Source organism: Varroa destructor, unplaced genomic scaffold, assembly GCF_002443255.2.
Source record: "Varroa destructor unplaced genomic scaffold, Vdes_3.0 BEIS01000002.1, whole genome shotgun sequence".
Classification (NCBI taxonomy): domain Eukaryota; kingdom Metazoa; phylum Arthropoda; class Arachnida; order Mesostigmata; family Varroidae; genus Varroa; species Varroa destructor.
In genome coordinates, this window is record NW_019211455.1 from 46,068,960 (window position 1) to 46,085,223 (window position 16,264).

The following is a 16,264-nucleotide window of genomic DNA, read 5'->3' on the forward strand; positions in this document are numbered from 1 at the left end:
CAACAAAAGCTGATTCGTCTGCTAGTAGCAATAGTTTCCTTTTGCTGGAAATCTGACAGATGAGTATCGACATCTGGAACTTTGTCACTTCCAGATGCATGGTCCACGCATAAATATGTAATTCCAATAATAATCGAATACGATATTGACCATCTTAACCATAATCTAGTTTCACTTTGCCTGTCCCTATCTGGTATAACTATGTAAGTTCTATATTTGTACTCTTGGAAATCAGTTTAGGCAAAAACCATCTTGCCGTTGCCGGCACCCGTTGGGCTAAAGATGTGGCATAAAAAAAAAGGCCTGTTTGTAATATGGTACTATTGCAGTGTTGAAAATGTATTCTCCGTTCGTAACTGCTTTGCTCTCTGACATCCGTGCATTGCTGACGTTAATGAACTAACTTCTTTTACGGGTTCGACTGGAACAATGTATGCGTTAAACGGTGATGACTATTTCGTGTGTAAGGTTTTCGATATATCTCTTGCTCCCTTTGGCTGACATTACACAAAAAATAATATTTGAAGAACAGAAATAAATAAATCTATATATGTATATATACAGCATCTCGTCTCGTTTCTAAATTCGAAGCTCGCAGCTAGAAGGTTAGATGCCGCTGTCACTATAAACAGCAGCCGGGCTGAGCTCACAAAAGCTGAGACGCTTATTCAGCTATGTTTACGCAGTCATTGTTACATCTTGCAATCTTCAGTCGACTTCAGCCAGTCGTGTCTCTGGCCCTTCTTCGGCTACCGCTGAAATTCTATCTGGGCCACGTTAATCAGTATATCACTAACTATTACTCGTTGTTAAAGGTAAAGATAAATTTTACAACCACTCGAGCGATTGCGAAGTTACTTGACCTGCTAAATGCTGAAGTACGTACGACGTTAGTCTCCTTCATCAGGTCGTATATGCGGCTTGATAGCGTTGACCTTGTCGTGTGTCGTCGCTTACGACTAGCGGCGCTCGAGCAGCGCCAAATAAAAGACTAAAAATAAAATAAAAGACTAAAAACGTTGTCTGCCAATAACAACAACACCACTAACAACAGAACGGTTTGTGTTGGTGAATATGTGCAACTGAATAGAGGCGGACAGCAGGATCTAATCGAGCTTGAACCCGGATGTTTGTGTGCTGACGGTTTTCTATTATGTTTGAGCGTGTGTATTTGGGATATAGCGGTGCATGGAACTATGTTAGTGTTTTGCGTTCGTATAAATTCTTCATAAAAATATTTCCGCAGAATAGAGTGAGTAAGCAGATGCTGTGTATGTTTGTGCAGTCCTTAAGCACAGGCGATTCCCATCGAAGGAGATATTGAAACGTGTTAAGCTGTCACAAGAGAATCCGACAGACTCTGAAACTGAGTAACTTTTGAACTGCGCGAAATATTTCAGTTTTCTTGAAGTTTGCAAGTTGGGTTGACTTTCGATAAATGAGTTCAGAAGGAAACGCACCTTTTAAACTCGACAGTCATTATTTAGCGGTCTAATTTTTATTCCTCGAACGTCGCAGGGCTGCGGAAATTAACGGAAGTTTAGTGAAGACATTAACGAAAAAATGCCGTAAGCAAAAGCACAGTACAGATGGTCCAAGAATGGAGACTAGACTGACAAAAGCTACTGGGGAGGTGACCAGATGTCATGGCCTGAAGAACAAACGCACTGCCGCAATTAGGGAGCTTTTCATAAATGCAAACTTTAAAGTCTAGTGATTTGCGTCGGTCGTTTGTGAGTTGGCTCCAGACCAGTTGAATATGTGTGTAATATATCTCACGTGTAATTTGCAGAACTTTAATGAACAAAAAACCCGCTTGGAGCATACGGCCGCTGTCGATGAAATATGGTTTAATCCTTACCTCCAGCCGCAAAGCGTCAAGGAGAAAGAAAGGCATCGCTCCGCGGAGAAATCGAGTTCAGTAACAGTGCTTAGTAGATCGTAGTACTTCCAGTGCAGATCAGGAGTCGCCTACTATGATCTGCTCGCCAAAAATGAAACGATAAATGCAGACTACTAAAAGACTCATAAATTATCGGCACGGCAATTGAGAGAACGCAGTCTGCTTACTTGATGACAATCCCAGATCTCATAGCTACGCCTCAATAATTTTCCAAATTGAGCAAAAATATATCCAACATTAATTTTAATTCGCTTATTCTCTAGATCTAGATCCGTATAATTGTGGGGTTTCTATGCCATAAAAAGAGTGACTGGTGGGCAGGCATATCCATCTATCGATCAACCTCGAAAGACCGTCGATGGAGAAAATATATATGGGAACATGAATAAGTTGCTAGATGGTTGGGACAAGCGCTTAAAAATTAAGGAGGATATTTCTAACACATTTTAAAACAAGTTTCTATTCTAGCCCAGATCGTATAAAAGTTAAATTCAATTCTAGAGTCCGCCAAATTTGCTCGTAGCAGCCTGTTAGCTTTTTATTCAATATTGATACTGTTTTTAAATATTGTATTGCGATAATTTAGTACAACTACGCAAATTAGAGAGAACATTCTCATAGTAGGTTTGGAAAAATCAACTGCTAAAGAATTTTAATTTTCTAGAGATTGCATTAGAAAGTAATTATCAATGGTAATTAAAACCATTTCCCTGCCATCATTTACCGTATTTGAATTTATAGATTATCATTTTAAAAAAAAGTTACTTTTTCCAGCTCGGTCTTCGCACTGACTTGGCAAAGATATTTTACTGGGCCATATATGGATGCGAGTCCAGATGATCCTCTTAAAGAGAACTTGTTCTCATGTAGGATTGTTACGGTTTCATTGGAACTGCTGTAAATATAGTCCACTCAAAATCTGAGAGGAACTCTGAAAGCGCTTATATCTGTGTCTCTATTTTTATGCTTTATCAATGCATGTATAAATGGATAAGCACATATTGAGTTAATATGATTTTTGGTTTTTTTTCAACTTCCGTAAACACATACAATGAAAAATGTATTTCCATAATATCACACTTACAGAATCGCGGATGGGAATAAGGGTATCGAACTTCTAAAAGATGAAGAATACGGCTTTCGTCATCTTCACCTTTTATAGTCGTGTACTATTATACACGCAGATGCCTGGATGCACAACTTCGATATCTGTTCGGTTGACTACGAATTTTCCATAATGAAATCAGTACGATGCTGTTCTCTACGAGCTGCAAAGTGATCTCACAGGAACAAACGGTCGGCAGTGATTTGGTGGACCAGCGACCAGCGCTCCCTGGGCTGCCACCACGGATAGCTGTACTGCATCGGAAATCCATTTCAGCTAGTTGGCTAGCTCATACCGTTGGGTCCCAGCACTTCTTTTGGTTTTTCTGCCATTGTTGGTGTTCAAATATCCACCGAACGGATGCTGGGCCTGCAGAGGCTTGATGCGGCCTGCGTATTTGCAAGAGTTAGTTTCTTTGAGAAGCAAACTTAGGAAAGACGACAGAGAACGCGGGGCAGGCTCATGTGATCACTGCTGTTTGACTCAAATGGGGGGTGAACGTCCTTTTTGTCATTCACCGACCGATCGTTTAGGTAAACGATTTTTTTCCATTGCCGCTGCTGCAGGTTTTCCCCAGCTTTCGTCTCCTCGTTCTTTTCTCGTTCCGGTCGCATGGTTTGCATTTAATTCCAATTGTTATTTGTGCTGTTCGCTTGAGCAAATTTCGCACTCGCCTACATTGACCGTACCAGAAAAGGGGCAAATCGGTGTGACGATGGAATTCCTTTTGGCCGAGTTGGTATGCTCCTGTTGTCTTTTCAATAAGGGAATGTCGACTGTGGATCTGGGAAATAATGTACTTATGTAGTCAGTTAAGACATGACAGTCCTATACGTTTTGTGCACTACATACTTTGGCCACATTGTGTACAAGCTAATCCAGGCAGGGGAGAAACTTTCTGCAGACATTTGTTCTTGCCGTAATGTTTTTGCTGCCGGAGCTATTGTCGTAGTTGTCGGATGTGTCGGTTCCAAGACGCGCCTTAGGATTTGTGCTAAGCTTATGATCTTCGATTTTTTTCTTCAAGGTCACGAAGCATAAAGTTTGTGAATTTTGATACAAAAGCGATCCATCCACGTTTCTGTTAGGACAGGCTAAACTAGTTAGGCTCCTATTGTTAGTATAAATAGATGCCCAAGCAAGCTGGGCTTGAACTTATGCTAGACCTGTGAGTGTATTTTTTTAAATTGCAAGAGCAATTAGTAAATAAATTATGCGTTAAGGCTTCATTTCAGTGATGGCTGTATGCCTCGTTTTTACGCCTAGTTGTAAAAGCGTATACTATTCTCTTCCGCACGATACACTTTCACTTCCGGAAGAAGCAGAGACGCACGCTCAAAAAACTTGACGCACTCAACTAAACTTTAGAAGCATCATGTCTGCTATTACGGTCAAACACAGCCCAAAATTATAAATTAAAAAAAAAATGCAATCAACATAGTCTACACTAGATTTTATTTTCAAGGTTATTTAAAAGTACCGTCGAGTCGCTTGAAAAAATCGAGGTTCTTCATTGCGAACCATAGACATATAGCACCATCATCATGATTATCCTCGACAGACTGGGCTATGTGGAGCTTATGAGACGTTTCAACCGTTACCAAATGTAGAATAAGAGCAAATATTACCGTGTTTATATTCTACATTTGATGCCAATCGTTACGAGTCGTGTATAGCCCATTCCGTAATGAATTTCCTATATATATATAGGGACATATATTTATGTCCCTATGGCCTATTGACGTTTGACATCGACCTGATTTTCGTGAGTCATCAGTGTTAGACGAGCTGCCGCGGCGGATATTCTTTCCAGTATCTAAAGCTGTTATGACAAACTTCATGCATGATAATTAACCAAATAAATTTTAGTAATAATAGTTACTCAAGCTATTTCTACACAATGGACGTAAGTTGCAGGCAGTATATAACAGTGTACACTTTTAGTAACGATAGATGAGTGGTGACACTTTTCAAGACAAGATTTCATAAAAAAAAAAAATAAATATTTGGGATATGGAGTAAACAGTCTTCATTTACAGTTATCGTACACTAGACAATATTGAGTTAGATCAACGTTGAATCATTTGATCCTGTCTTTTTCTCAGACATAGCGTATATGAATTATGTTTGTCTCATATAGAATAAGAATGCTGAAAATAGTATGATTAAAATACATAGTAGAAGCGCTGTAGTTACGTTGTGACCCTCTGCGCTACGCCATTCAGAGAAGGCTGGTTCCGCCCACATCGGACACAGGTACAAGCATCGATTATGGACTGCAATAGTTATTCTATCGTATTTTCCACATATACATTATAGTGTGAACGCCGAAGAATATCTTCACATTATCCTATTGTTTAAATTATTCTCTAATGGAATAAAGCTTACTAGCTGTGATGTACATAGTTTTTTTTTGAAGGCACATATTGATTTTTGCTTAAATAAACGTAAATGTCTTTTTTTTAATACAAATTTTCTACAGAACCTTTTCAGCCGATGAACAATAAGCTCAAGTAGTTCAACAGATGTCGGTCGAACTACTATTAGTCGGTTCTGACTAAAAGGAGTCTCTATACTCCGAAGTTTTCCGAAAGTCCGAAGCTTCTTTAACATTAAACCTAAAGCTAAAGATCACTAAAGCCCTTGTTCTTCATTCTCGCGGAAAAGTTGTATAGGTAAGCAAGCGTTTCGGCTATAGGCTTGAATCACGGGAAGACTGATTTGATTCCACCGCATAGCCAGTTGTGGTTCGTGGCCTTATGAAATACTCAATTTAGCGATATGCGTCAGGTGCACCTTGTAGGCGCAATACAGAAAGCTAGAAAAATTTTCCCCGGTGGGAAATTGACACTCTCGTTGCTTATCCATGCAGAGTCTTTCGAACGAAAGCATTCATTATAACAGTCGTTGTACCCGCAGAATATAACCATATGCCTACAACTTAAATTTGCTTCGTCTCAACAACGTAAGAAGCAGCCGAATGCACAATAAGATAAAAATGCATATATATTCATCATATTTTTTCTAACTTAGGTATTCGTACTTCTTAAGATACTTGAACTAGATGCGAACTATTAAAGTGCTTAGTAAATGTGTATGGCTGACAAATATTAAAATCGTCCTTCAATGTCATCGAACAGAAAAGCAACTCGAACCAGTCAAGTTCAACGGTTCATATCTATAAATAACGGTAACGATAACAGGTGACAGAATTTATTTCCATAAAAAAAAGAAAAATTTTAGAATCTCGCTAGAATCATAAGAAATACTCCATTTTGAAACCTCGACTTGTCTCAAAATCGATCACAGATCAAAACTTTTCATTAATCTACGAAACAGTCCCCGTTTTCACATTGGGACTTGCACTTATTTCCAGCTGGGTTTCGTTACCCTAACCCATGATGTAATGGCTCAAAACAAATCAAACAGCATTGTAACAGGCATTAGTTGAAAGCTTATACATACATGACCCATATAATAGGCATTTATTTATTTTTTTAATATTTATTTATTATTAATATTGAGCCACCGAACATCTATGTGCAACAGACTATTGTCCAAAAACCTTGGCGAAAGCCAAAGATGTCAACGCTAAAGCGTAAGCAATTTCTCCTCACTCGATCACCGTTGTCCCACCAGTGATTTACGGCGCTAGCTCGATTGAGGCCAGTGTCACGCCATTTTTATTGAAATTTAATTGGTGTTAGGAGTGCAGTATGTGAAACTTTAACGAGTTGGTATCGTTCACCGAACAGTGGGAAGCAGACGATTCTTGCATCGTATATATTCGCACTATCCAGTATAGGGCAATATCCAGTGACGGCAAACTGGAAAGAGGATCATAGTAAATTAGCCCAAATACAATGTCGTCGAGATTGGCAAAGAACGCATTTAATAAATTATTATTCAAATATTTGGCTATACGGTTGATCTGTAATCATCTTTAGGTCTATTTCGCGTACGGTTTAAGTTATATAATTCGCTGCGAATGGCGCGAAATCTCAATAGAACTTCGATTTTGTAATTCAACTTGTCCATGATTCATGCGTAAAATATTTGTACACCGTAATCTTGGTAGTTTTCTCGTGAAACAACTGCATCAGCAGTGATAATAACTACAGGCTTTCTGTCTACGAAACCTCTCTAATAACTTCCCTAAGAAGATCGAAAATCGTAATTGTCAGGGTTTGTGGGCACGGGCGGAGGTGACGCGGGCAGCTCGATACCTTCTAGTTCGAGAGTGGCAAGCTTCAGTTCTAAATCCATAAGTTCCTTGAAATCAGCCAGCGCTGATTTGCTCTCAAGGGACACTCCAATGAGTCCGTTGATCGCATCCCACAGGTCCTCAAACACTTCGGGATCTGTCGTTGCCACGTGAACGGGCGCTGTCTGGGTGGACATTATGGTTAGGGCAAAATCGTCCTTGCGGTAATGTATGCACTGTTTCATGGTGTCAACACGCAAAAGGGACTCAAGTGGAAGGGCCAACGTTTGATGGTCAATGATGACCCGCACCTGATGACGGTCATGAGAAAGCCTTACGGTGACGACTTTATTCTTCATTCGACTGCCCCGATCGCTGACCCGGGAAAAATCGAGGCCTTCTATAAGTTTAGCAATCTTCGACTCGCGCACTAATGACCAAATTTTGTCCTTTAGCTGGCTGGTCAGGAGCTCTGCAAAATCGAGACCGGGCCGTAGATTGTAATGACACTGCTATATTCATAAGGGGAACATTTATGCTAATAATTATTGATATATAATAATAATAATAATAATAATAATAATATTTATTATTATTATTGAAATAATGCAAGCATATAATTGTTATAGCTGGCACTTTCTTCAAATTTACTGTCTTCAATTTACCTACCTTGCCGTTTCACATCTTCACTGGTGAGCTGCTTCACTTCAAGACGCTGTGAGATTACAGGGTACGGCGCCGCATTCAGCGTCAACTGAAGCTGATCGAATGACCATGTGGCCATCTCATCATCGAGCGCAAAAGCTAACTGCTCGCGGACAATGGCAAACACCTTGAGTAGATCGCCTGAAACAGCCCTCATTTCGCGCCAAGTCTTTAAAACAAGTTTCAGCGTGAGGCAAAAGAATTCCTCGAGAAAGCAAGTTAAATCTGTGAAGAACATCCGTAGGAAGGCTTTGTTTCCTTCTGCTGGTGCATCTTCCAAACTTAGCATGTCGACAATCAGATCACTGAGCAGGATGGCGCTCTTAAGGAGTGGGCATATATACTCCAAAGGGACGATGCTGATCTCCTTCATCCAAGGGTATAGGACCATTGAATATTTCTGCTCAAAGTATTTGAGGCAATGTAAAGTAAGACCGTCAATATCGCGGACTGTGATCAGAAACTTCTCTCCTGGCCGCAGGACGTCTTCGTATTCTTCGGGTACTCCTCCAATGCGTTTTAATGCATCGATGTAGCGTCGACTTTGTGGGTCCCTCCAGCCGAGGTGGGTGCGAAGTACCGTCTCCATGAACGAGTTGAACTCATTGTTGTGGCTCATTTCACCTCGTTGGTTATACAGTGGTCCGTATTTATTTCTAAGGAGCTTCGTTTGGAACTGGAACAGCTGCTGACGAAAAGTCATGTCGTTTTCAGTAGAACCTTTAGGAAAGCAGTGGAGTAGTTTTTCAGAAAGGTTTTCGCTTACGTTGAGAATATCAGCGATTAACTTCTGGCAATGTTCTGTGTCGAGACAATCCATGAGGTTGTTCATAAGTATAATGAAATAGCGTGGGGTGCTTGTGTTACCATAAGCAATATTTTCCACGATACGACTGACCGGCAGGTGATCAAATACGTCGGAGGGCATCACTCGAGCCATGTGTCCCAACACAGACAGAGTTACGTCGAAATTGCCCCTGTACTGAGACAGCGGTGCCAACTCGGCGCAAAGTCGCTTGACGAATTCCAATGTAAAATGGTTAACATTTAAGGGACAAACGCTGAGAAACACCTTGATAATGCGAAGGGCTTTGTGCATCTGCGGCCCATTAAAGTGCCCTCCAGCAATAACCTTCACTAACGAATCAATGCCCTCAACAGCGACAAAGCGTTCAGCAAATTTCGGACAGTGGATAAGTAACTTAAGACTTTCCAACGCCTTAGCTTTATTAAACGATTCGAGGTCATTTTTTGCCGTTTGCGCAAGTAGAGTGGGACTTCGCATTAGCACGACGGTGTTACCCTCTTTAAGTATGTCGCGATTCTGTTCCGTCAAATAGAACAGTTTTCCGTCTTCTTCGTATGCGAAACGATATTCCGCAGGCTCGACGTCGATCCGTTGGCAGATGGGCAGTACCTGTGTCTTTATTGGCAGATCTGGCTGAACCATGTAGAAGAGCTTATCGAATTCTGGCCGATGTGGTACTTTCACCCTAACCTTGAAGCTCATCATGGATTGTCGAGAATTACCAAACTGGAAACAACAATTAGAATAGAGGAATAGTAAAGCTAAATAATAAAATTGGTCAAACAGTTATAGCATTTTACTCCACAGCCACTCTGGTGGCACTGTTATCAATTATTGCTTTGTAATTAATATCTAATTATTCTACTGGGCCGAGCTTAAAGCCAACTTATCATCGCAGAAAATAATCTAACGTTGAAATAGCTGGGGATTTTTTAGATTGTCTTAGTAGATTTCTTACTACATTGAACTGTTTTTACAAATAAAAAAATCTGCTTAGTACCTTATAATACCAAGTCATTTCTCACAAATTGATTATTATTTTAAATCTGGTAAAAACGGTAGTTACCGTTAGATCATATTTAGTATTAAAATTGACATAAAAGGCTCATTTTATGTGACTCAGCAGAACTCTACAGACCCCGTAGCGAACACATTGTACGATCTGATTTGTATACTAACATTTATAGAGCCAACTTTTTTATCGTCAATTTTTTCCTGTTGTTGCTGTCTGCTTGCACGATGATATTTGCAAATAGGCAAAAGGGTGGTCGGTCACAGGGAACGGGTAACAACCTCTGTTAGGTGTTTCGCATGCTCTTCGTATCTTTTCATGAAACCTGCACTATTTTTGACGTTGAGCCTCCCTATTGCCCCATAAAAGATAGAGTCAATCGAAATCAACGAACCTTTATACGAGTTTGTTACAATGAATAGTTAAGGGCGTAACTTGGACTGTTTATTCGTATTTGCACAAACAATTTTGTACGAGAAAGTTATAGTCGTGAGCGGGGACAAAAGACGTTTAATAGGAACTCTAACGACCTTGCTAGTGAATTGCATACACATGAATACTAAATATAATTTCTCCGTGTCGTCGTGCATTAAATGACGACTTAACGTTGGATCTACGCCAATAGACAAAGACCAATTGCATTCTGTAGGCCTCGTACAAACCATGAATGGTTTCTGTAGGCCATAGCAAAAACTCTTCAGAGTTCTAAGGCACTTCTGAGAAAAAGTCACACGCGTCAGAGAATTGAATCTAACCGATAACTATCAATAAGGTGTTCTATGGCTTCGGTGTCAGCCTACGAATGGTGCTTTGGGGCAAACTGACGAGAAACAAAGGCCAGATTTGGGGGAAAGAAGGGATCCTGTTCAGACAAAGCCCACGGCGCAGTAACATGAAAGCCCCAACTATTTCTACCCCCAATATAGTAAATAATACGAACCGAAAACACTATAGTAAATCTCGGTCTGACCACGACTCCATTGGGTATCACAGTTTCTGACGTATCTAGAATTTGGGCTATTGCTGACAGCAGCAACGGTCAGCTAAGCTTTACCATTTATCTTGTCTGATGACCTACACTTTTACTCGTTAACCATAGACATTGCACCGAAACTAACAGCCAACTCAACTGTTACCAGTTAACACATCTGGGCAGGTTCATTAACACAAATACACTCTTCTTGTTTTTCCAGAACTGATGAACACGATCTTCATCTTTTTTTTAAGTGTTAAATTGTTGAGCTTCCGCCACTCGCGAATCAATCACAGTCTCGCGTTTGGCACTGCCGGCGCAGACACCTGCTAGCACCAGTCACCTCAGTTTTTCAAACAGCCAAGTCTCCTATCATCGGTAATGTGGTTCTACCACTGTAATGCAAAGGACAGCCAGTGAATGTCCATAAACCTCTTTCGCGTCGTTGAATAGCCCCTGATGAACGTGTGCTCAGATACTATAGGCAAGTCCGCAGGCTGACTGCGGTGGTCCCATTAGTTCAAGCAAAGTTTGTCCTGGAGGACCTTCCTAATAGGTGCCAAGGAGAAGCAGTAGGAGCGATTAAGACTTGACATCAATACTTATCGATATCTATCGCATATTCAGCGATGTCTCCGCATCCGGCTACAGTGAGATATACAGTAGGTTGTCACCTGTCATTATCGCTATGCTCCAGCTTCAGCTGTGCGTACTTCCGTGAAGGCTCTCTAGAGGACGCCTGTGACAGCGAAGGGCAAATGTACGTTTACAAATGACGATGTGGTATTTTTGGCTTATCCACGGCTAGTGCTGCCATCAGTATGCTTGCTTGGAACAACTGTCGCCTTTAGAGATCGCTTTGCTCAATCACTCCAGCGATAACGTCCTTTGTCACCTTTTGACAGCACCACTGATTCGAAAAGCTGAACAAATCGCAACGACAGCGTCCAGTGACGACTGTGAGATGTAACAAGGTAGACGAATCAAAATATGTGCATCTACAAGTAGGTCGGGACCAGATGATTTTCCAGGGGAAAACTCCAAGAGATCCGGATGAAAGATTTCGACGTACGCATTCCTGTACATGCACCAGATCTTTTAGCCGCTGTAGGGTTAAGAATTTACGGAACAGCCTACCTCGCTAGCACCGTAATCTCTCCAGATGTTGACTTGGTGGTTAACTGTCTTAGCTTGTTTATAATGGAAAATTTTTTCCGACGATCGATTGTCTCGCGATTCGCTCTTTCCCGTCGTAGCGGCTTCTGCACTTGTAGTAGCTCTCCTCTCAAATTATTATGGCTAGCCACCATTTATAGCACCCCCTAGAAGCAAAGTGGCGCCAGCATCAGCCGCCGCGTGGCTTGGATGACTACTCCCAAACCATACTCGAATGGTACGATGCCATCATAGGAAATCACCATAAACTCTGCATCTGGTTTAATTCGGTCGTTTGCCCTGAGGACGCTAATACGTGCGCTTTTCGGGAACGTGTACCAGTGAGCTTATGGGCAAGCAATTCAGTCAGCGATATTGCCTGAAGTGGCTAAAGGACTAGACCGTATTAGATAGCTCATCAAGGTGCTCGATTCATTAAGACAGATTGGAAAGACTTTGCCGGCGCTCTAGCGGCCTGATCTGTGTACGTCGGGTGACGTACGCACAAAGGTTGTTCTAGACAAGAAATGGATGTTTGGCAAAAGTCGAACGACAAGTAAATGGTCACTAAGGCTGGCTGGATTGTGAGACGGCTGGGGGAAGCTGTAAATAGTGTAAAAGCTTTCGTTTACTATCGTCTACCATTATTGAAGACACTCATAATAGCAACGAGGCGAGAGGAAGAGTAAAGGAAACGCTAGTATAGAGCGTATAGGTAAAAACGCCGTAACCGTCAGCATCACTATTGGCAGGATAGGACCTTCGATCGATGATCACAGAACGCAGGAATTGAAAAAAATGAATGTTCAATGTGTAAATGGTAACACGGTGATATATTGTGTGGATTTTAGGTGAACTTCGTTTCTGGTTGTGTGCTGAAATTATGCGCATACACTTGTCCAGATCGTGCGTCGGGCATAAAATTGTTATGGCTTGTCGATAGAATTATATAGAAGAGAGGAGTGGTTAGCCAAAGGATTGCGATAGTCCTTAGCGAGGAAGGATGTTCTGTAGTTTTTTTTTTGCAAATCACATTTTGTTCCGTTCTTGGCCTACGTGCAGCGACGTGTTTGTGGATGGATTTAGTAGTCCAGTAGGAGTAAAAGAAAACCTGCTTGTTTATCCTGGGTACATGTAGTTTCCACCCTGTGTCTGAAAAAGTGATCTGCCATCTGTGAACTTACTTTGGTACACGTAATAGTATCCGGCAGGTCGACAAGGTGAGCAAAAACTAGCACCGTATCAACACAAAACAACCGCCATTGCGACTGGAGTATGATCACAGCATCGAACGCCGATCAATTTCTGCCCCCGTTCGGACCCATGCACAGTTTTTCAGAAGTCATTCAATACCGATACTAGAGGCCTATCGACAAAACTGGGAAGACGAAGAAAGGTCGAAAAATTTAACTCCAATGGCTCATGTCGTCAGTTGTAGCTGGCAGCTCGGCGCTAGTTTCGGCCGACAATGTTGTCGATACGGTTTAGCGGTCTAGACTGTCTCGTATCGCCTAACCGTTTTGATAGAGATTACCACTATGGCGGCGACGGCGACGGCGGCGGCAGTTTATACTGTCTCGATTACTCCTGTCGGCTTATAGACGCACTCCATTTACTTTGCTTAGTCATTTAAATGTAATCACTGTTAGTCAAAGCTTGACCGAAAAACAGCATCGCTGTATTGGGTAAACGTCAATCAGTGCGGACTGCAGAGCGTAACAATAAGCGTTGACGCAAATGACACGATACGCGAACAATTTCTGACCACAGGGGTAGCGTCAACGAAGGGCGGGCGTACGGGCGTTCGTCAAGCCGATTGCTATGTTGTTATAGTGGTCAAAATCGCTATTGCTGGATTGGTTTTTGTGCTTGGGCAATTCGTATGTGAAGGAGCAACTCCCATCGATAAGATGGGCTTTTGTCGGGAGCTTATAGATAGCCACGAGCTGGTCGTTGGCAGCGGAGTGATCGCGCATATGTGAACGTTGTGAGCGGTGTTTGAGTCATAGCCGCATGGATATTTCAAAAAGAGTTATCCCTTTTCCTTCCAAAGATCCTTGCTTTCCTTTTAGACACATAGCGACGTTTTGTCATCTCGCCGTCGGTCTCTGAACGATGTCTGTATTGCGAATATAATTAAAAATAGGGCCATAGCATAAAGAGGATCACGTAAGAATAAATAACGAGCAGGAAGCATAATAGGATTTACATTGATCAAACATAACTGTGTAATGAGCCGAAATTTAGAACTCGTTGTGGAAAAAATCAGTGTCTCATATATAGGGTATTGAACTTCTTAGCCTATTGTGCGTGAGTCCGTCATCTCTATCCATTGCGACAGTCTTCTACCTTATACTTTTTATCGGCAGTACTAACAAAATACAATAGTAGCCATTAAGTGATTATGACTCAGTTGCAAGGGCTGAGTTTGTCGTTGTGTCGCGCTCGCGAGCGAGCAAACATACATATACCTATATATTTTTACATGTTCAAGCAGTGACATAATCAATGTCTTGATCAATTTGGGCTAGTAAGTTCCGTTGTACAGAAGGTCAAACGTATTATGACTCATGATACTCGTTTGAAGAACTGTCATATTCTTGTATAGATAGCTGAAAAATCTCCCTTCGATGCACTATCGTCCTCTCGTGACGCACCTTTCTACTGGTTCTGATTCTATTATAGATTTAGGTTAGCATCACAGCCAGAAGTAAGCGCCTTGCGGCGAAATTCCACTATGAAAAAAGCTTGAACTTTATATCGTGATAAAACTGTAACAAACAGGTGACCCTTTATTACACTTCATCAATTAAGAGTATGAAAAAAAAACATATGATAATAATATCATAATTGGCGCTTTGATCTATTCAAGTAAGCTGTATAGTATGTTGCACGTCGTGTGAAAGCAAATACCTAGCGTGTCGAAACTTTCTTTTCGCTCCGAAGCAGCCGATCAGTCTGGTATTCTGTCAGCGTCAGATATCCCACTGCATCTATTACTAGTCCCTCATTACAAACTCATAGTAGTATAATAGCTTTGCTTTTTTAACGCACAATATAAATTTTTATCATTGTTTTTTCGCTAGGTTACCAGTACACCAAAATCCGCCTATATTGTTAAAAGATACTACTTTGAAGTCAGAGCATGGGTTCTGCTTTCGTCAGGCTGCCTTTCCTCATTACACGTATCACATCACGATCACGCAGAGCAAATTATATCAAGGGCCATCATTACCACGTCTTTTTCCAATCACATTATCCTATACGTTTTTCTTCGCCACCAGGGATATCACATCATGTAGCTTATTATCATGCCGCGAGATATTTCAACTGTTACTCCCTCACTTCTTTCTGTTATGACGCTCCGTCTGCTTCTATTAAAACGCACTAGTACGCGTAGAGTGTCGCGCGGATCTCGCTGGCCAAACGCCAACTTGCCTGTGTCATCGAGTTCCGCTAGCACGGAACGCTAAATTCGCTGTCGTTATTAGTATTATAAAATAACATTTAGCGCAGAGCTGACACCAGGAAAGCTGAACACTGCTCTGGAAAAAGCTAGATAAACGATCTTATATCTCTGTTTGGGTAGTTTACCTGCCATCAATCGACCATTATGTCTGTTACGTTAACGCACCGATGCCATGACGGGCACTAGTCCTGCCGGACGACTTCATGTCAATACGAAACACCGGTTCATTCCATGTGTACTCTATACGTACTTACTGTGCAGACGGCCTCTCTCCAAAAGCTTGACTCCTGTATTTATTTGTCTGTCGCTGGCGCCCTCGCCGTCCAGCGTCTACTTGTATGACTGTATCTACACGGCCACTGCCCTAGAGCCTGAACGTTCAACTTCGACGGTTGTCGCCGGATCTTTCGTTTGCTGGGCCAACAATGTTTGCACCTTTTCCGTAATGTAAGTAAGGAGACTGTGCAAAAAGGCGTATTGTATAAATTATACATATATAAACGATATATAATATTATTACCCGCCGTATCCGTACTTCGTACTCTCATCTCCAGGACACACGATATTCTAATTCTGTAAAGATTCGGCCTGGCACGCTATGAATCTGTTTTACACATCACCGTATTGAACGCCGTTAAAACGCAGCATCCCATCAATAGTCTGCCTTGTATGCGAAATCGTCAGGCGGACTTTGCGCCGTTAATACTCCCATGGGACTGCAAGTGTATTGGGCGATCTGGCGTAGACGTTACTGTACAGCACAGTAACCTAAGGCTCTTGGACAAACTAACTACCCGATCCTGCTTGTGTCCAACGCTGGTATCGAATCGCATCCTGCTGCTCTATGGTCCCCGCTAGGGCCAGCGGGACATACGTAAGCCGAGCGAATCGTTTACCACTGTCAAACACAACCGGCCAAGAATCGGAACG

The 16,264-nt window shown here is 41.7% G+C and overlaps 2 protein-coding genes across 17 annotated transcripts in view; one reads left to right on the forward strand and one right to left on the reverse strand.

Moving 5' to 3' along the window:
- Window positions 1–16,264, forward strand: part of AP-1gamma (adaptor protein complex 1, gamma subunit) — a 221,034-nt gene that overhangs the window by 26,304 nt on the left and 178,466 nt on the right. The window lies entirely within an intron of this gene.
- LOC111243897 (engulfment and cell motility protein 1-like) lies at window positions 4,447–15,593 on the reverse strand. Of its 7 annotated transcripts, none has more exons than XM_086979456.1 (4): window positions 15,500–15,584; window positions 7,882–9,451; window positions 7,235–7,684; window positions 4,447–6,835 (listed from the first exon to the last, which is right to left on the reverse strand). In XM_086979456.1, exons 1-4 carry the CDS (start codon window positions 15,506–15,508, stop codon window positions 6,801–6,803), a joined length of 2,064 nt encoding a protein of 687 aa, XP_086835582.1. In that variant the 5' UTR covers window positions 15,509–15,584; the 3' UTR covers window positions 4,447–6,800. The 7 variants fall into 7 exon arrangements, with proteins under 7 accessions (XP_086835582.1, XP_022645919.1, XP_022645921.1 ...); XM_022790184.2 differs by lacking the exon at window positions 15,500–15,584 and adding exons at window positions 9,905–9,953; window positions 10,678–13,015 and having other exon boundaries at window positions 4,447–7,684; XM_022790186.2 differs by having other exon boundaries at window positions 4,447–7,684; window positions 15,460–15,593.

Coding starts and splice junctions, on each gene's coding strand:
- LOC111243897 (XM_086979451.1), bottom strand. Junction 7,685..7,881: donor TGAAGATGTGAAACGGCAAG/GTAGGTAAATTG, acceptor TCGATTTTGCAG/AGCTCCTGACCAGCCAGCTA.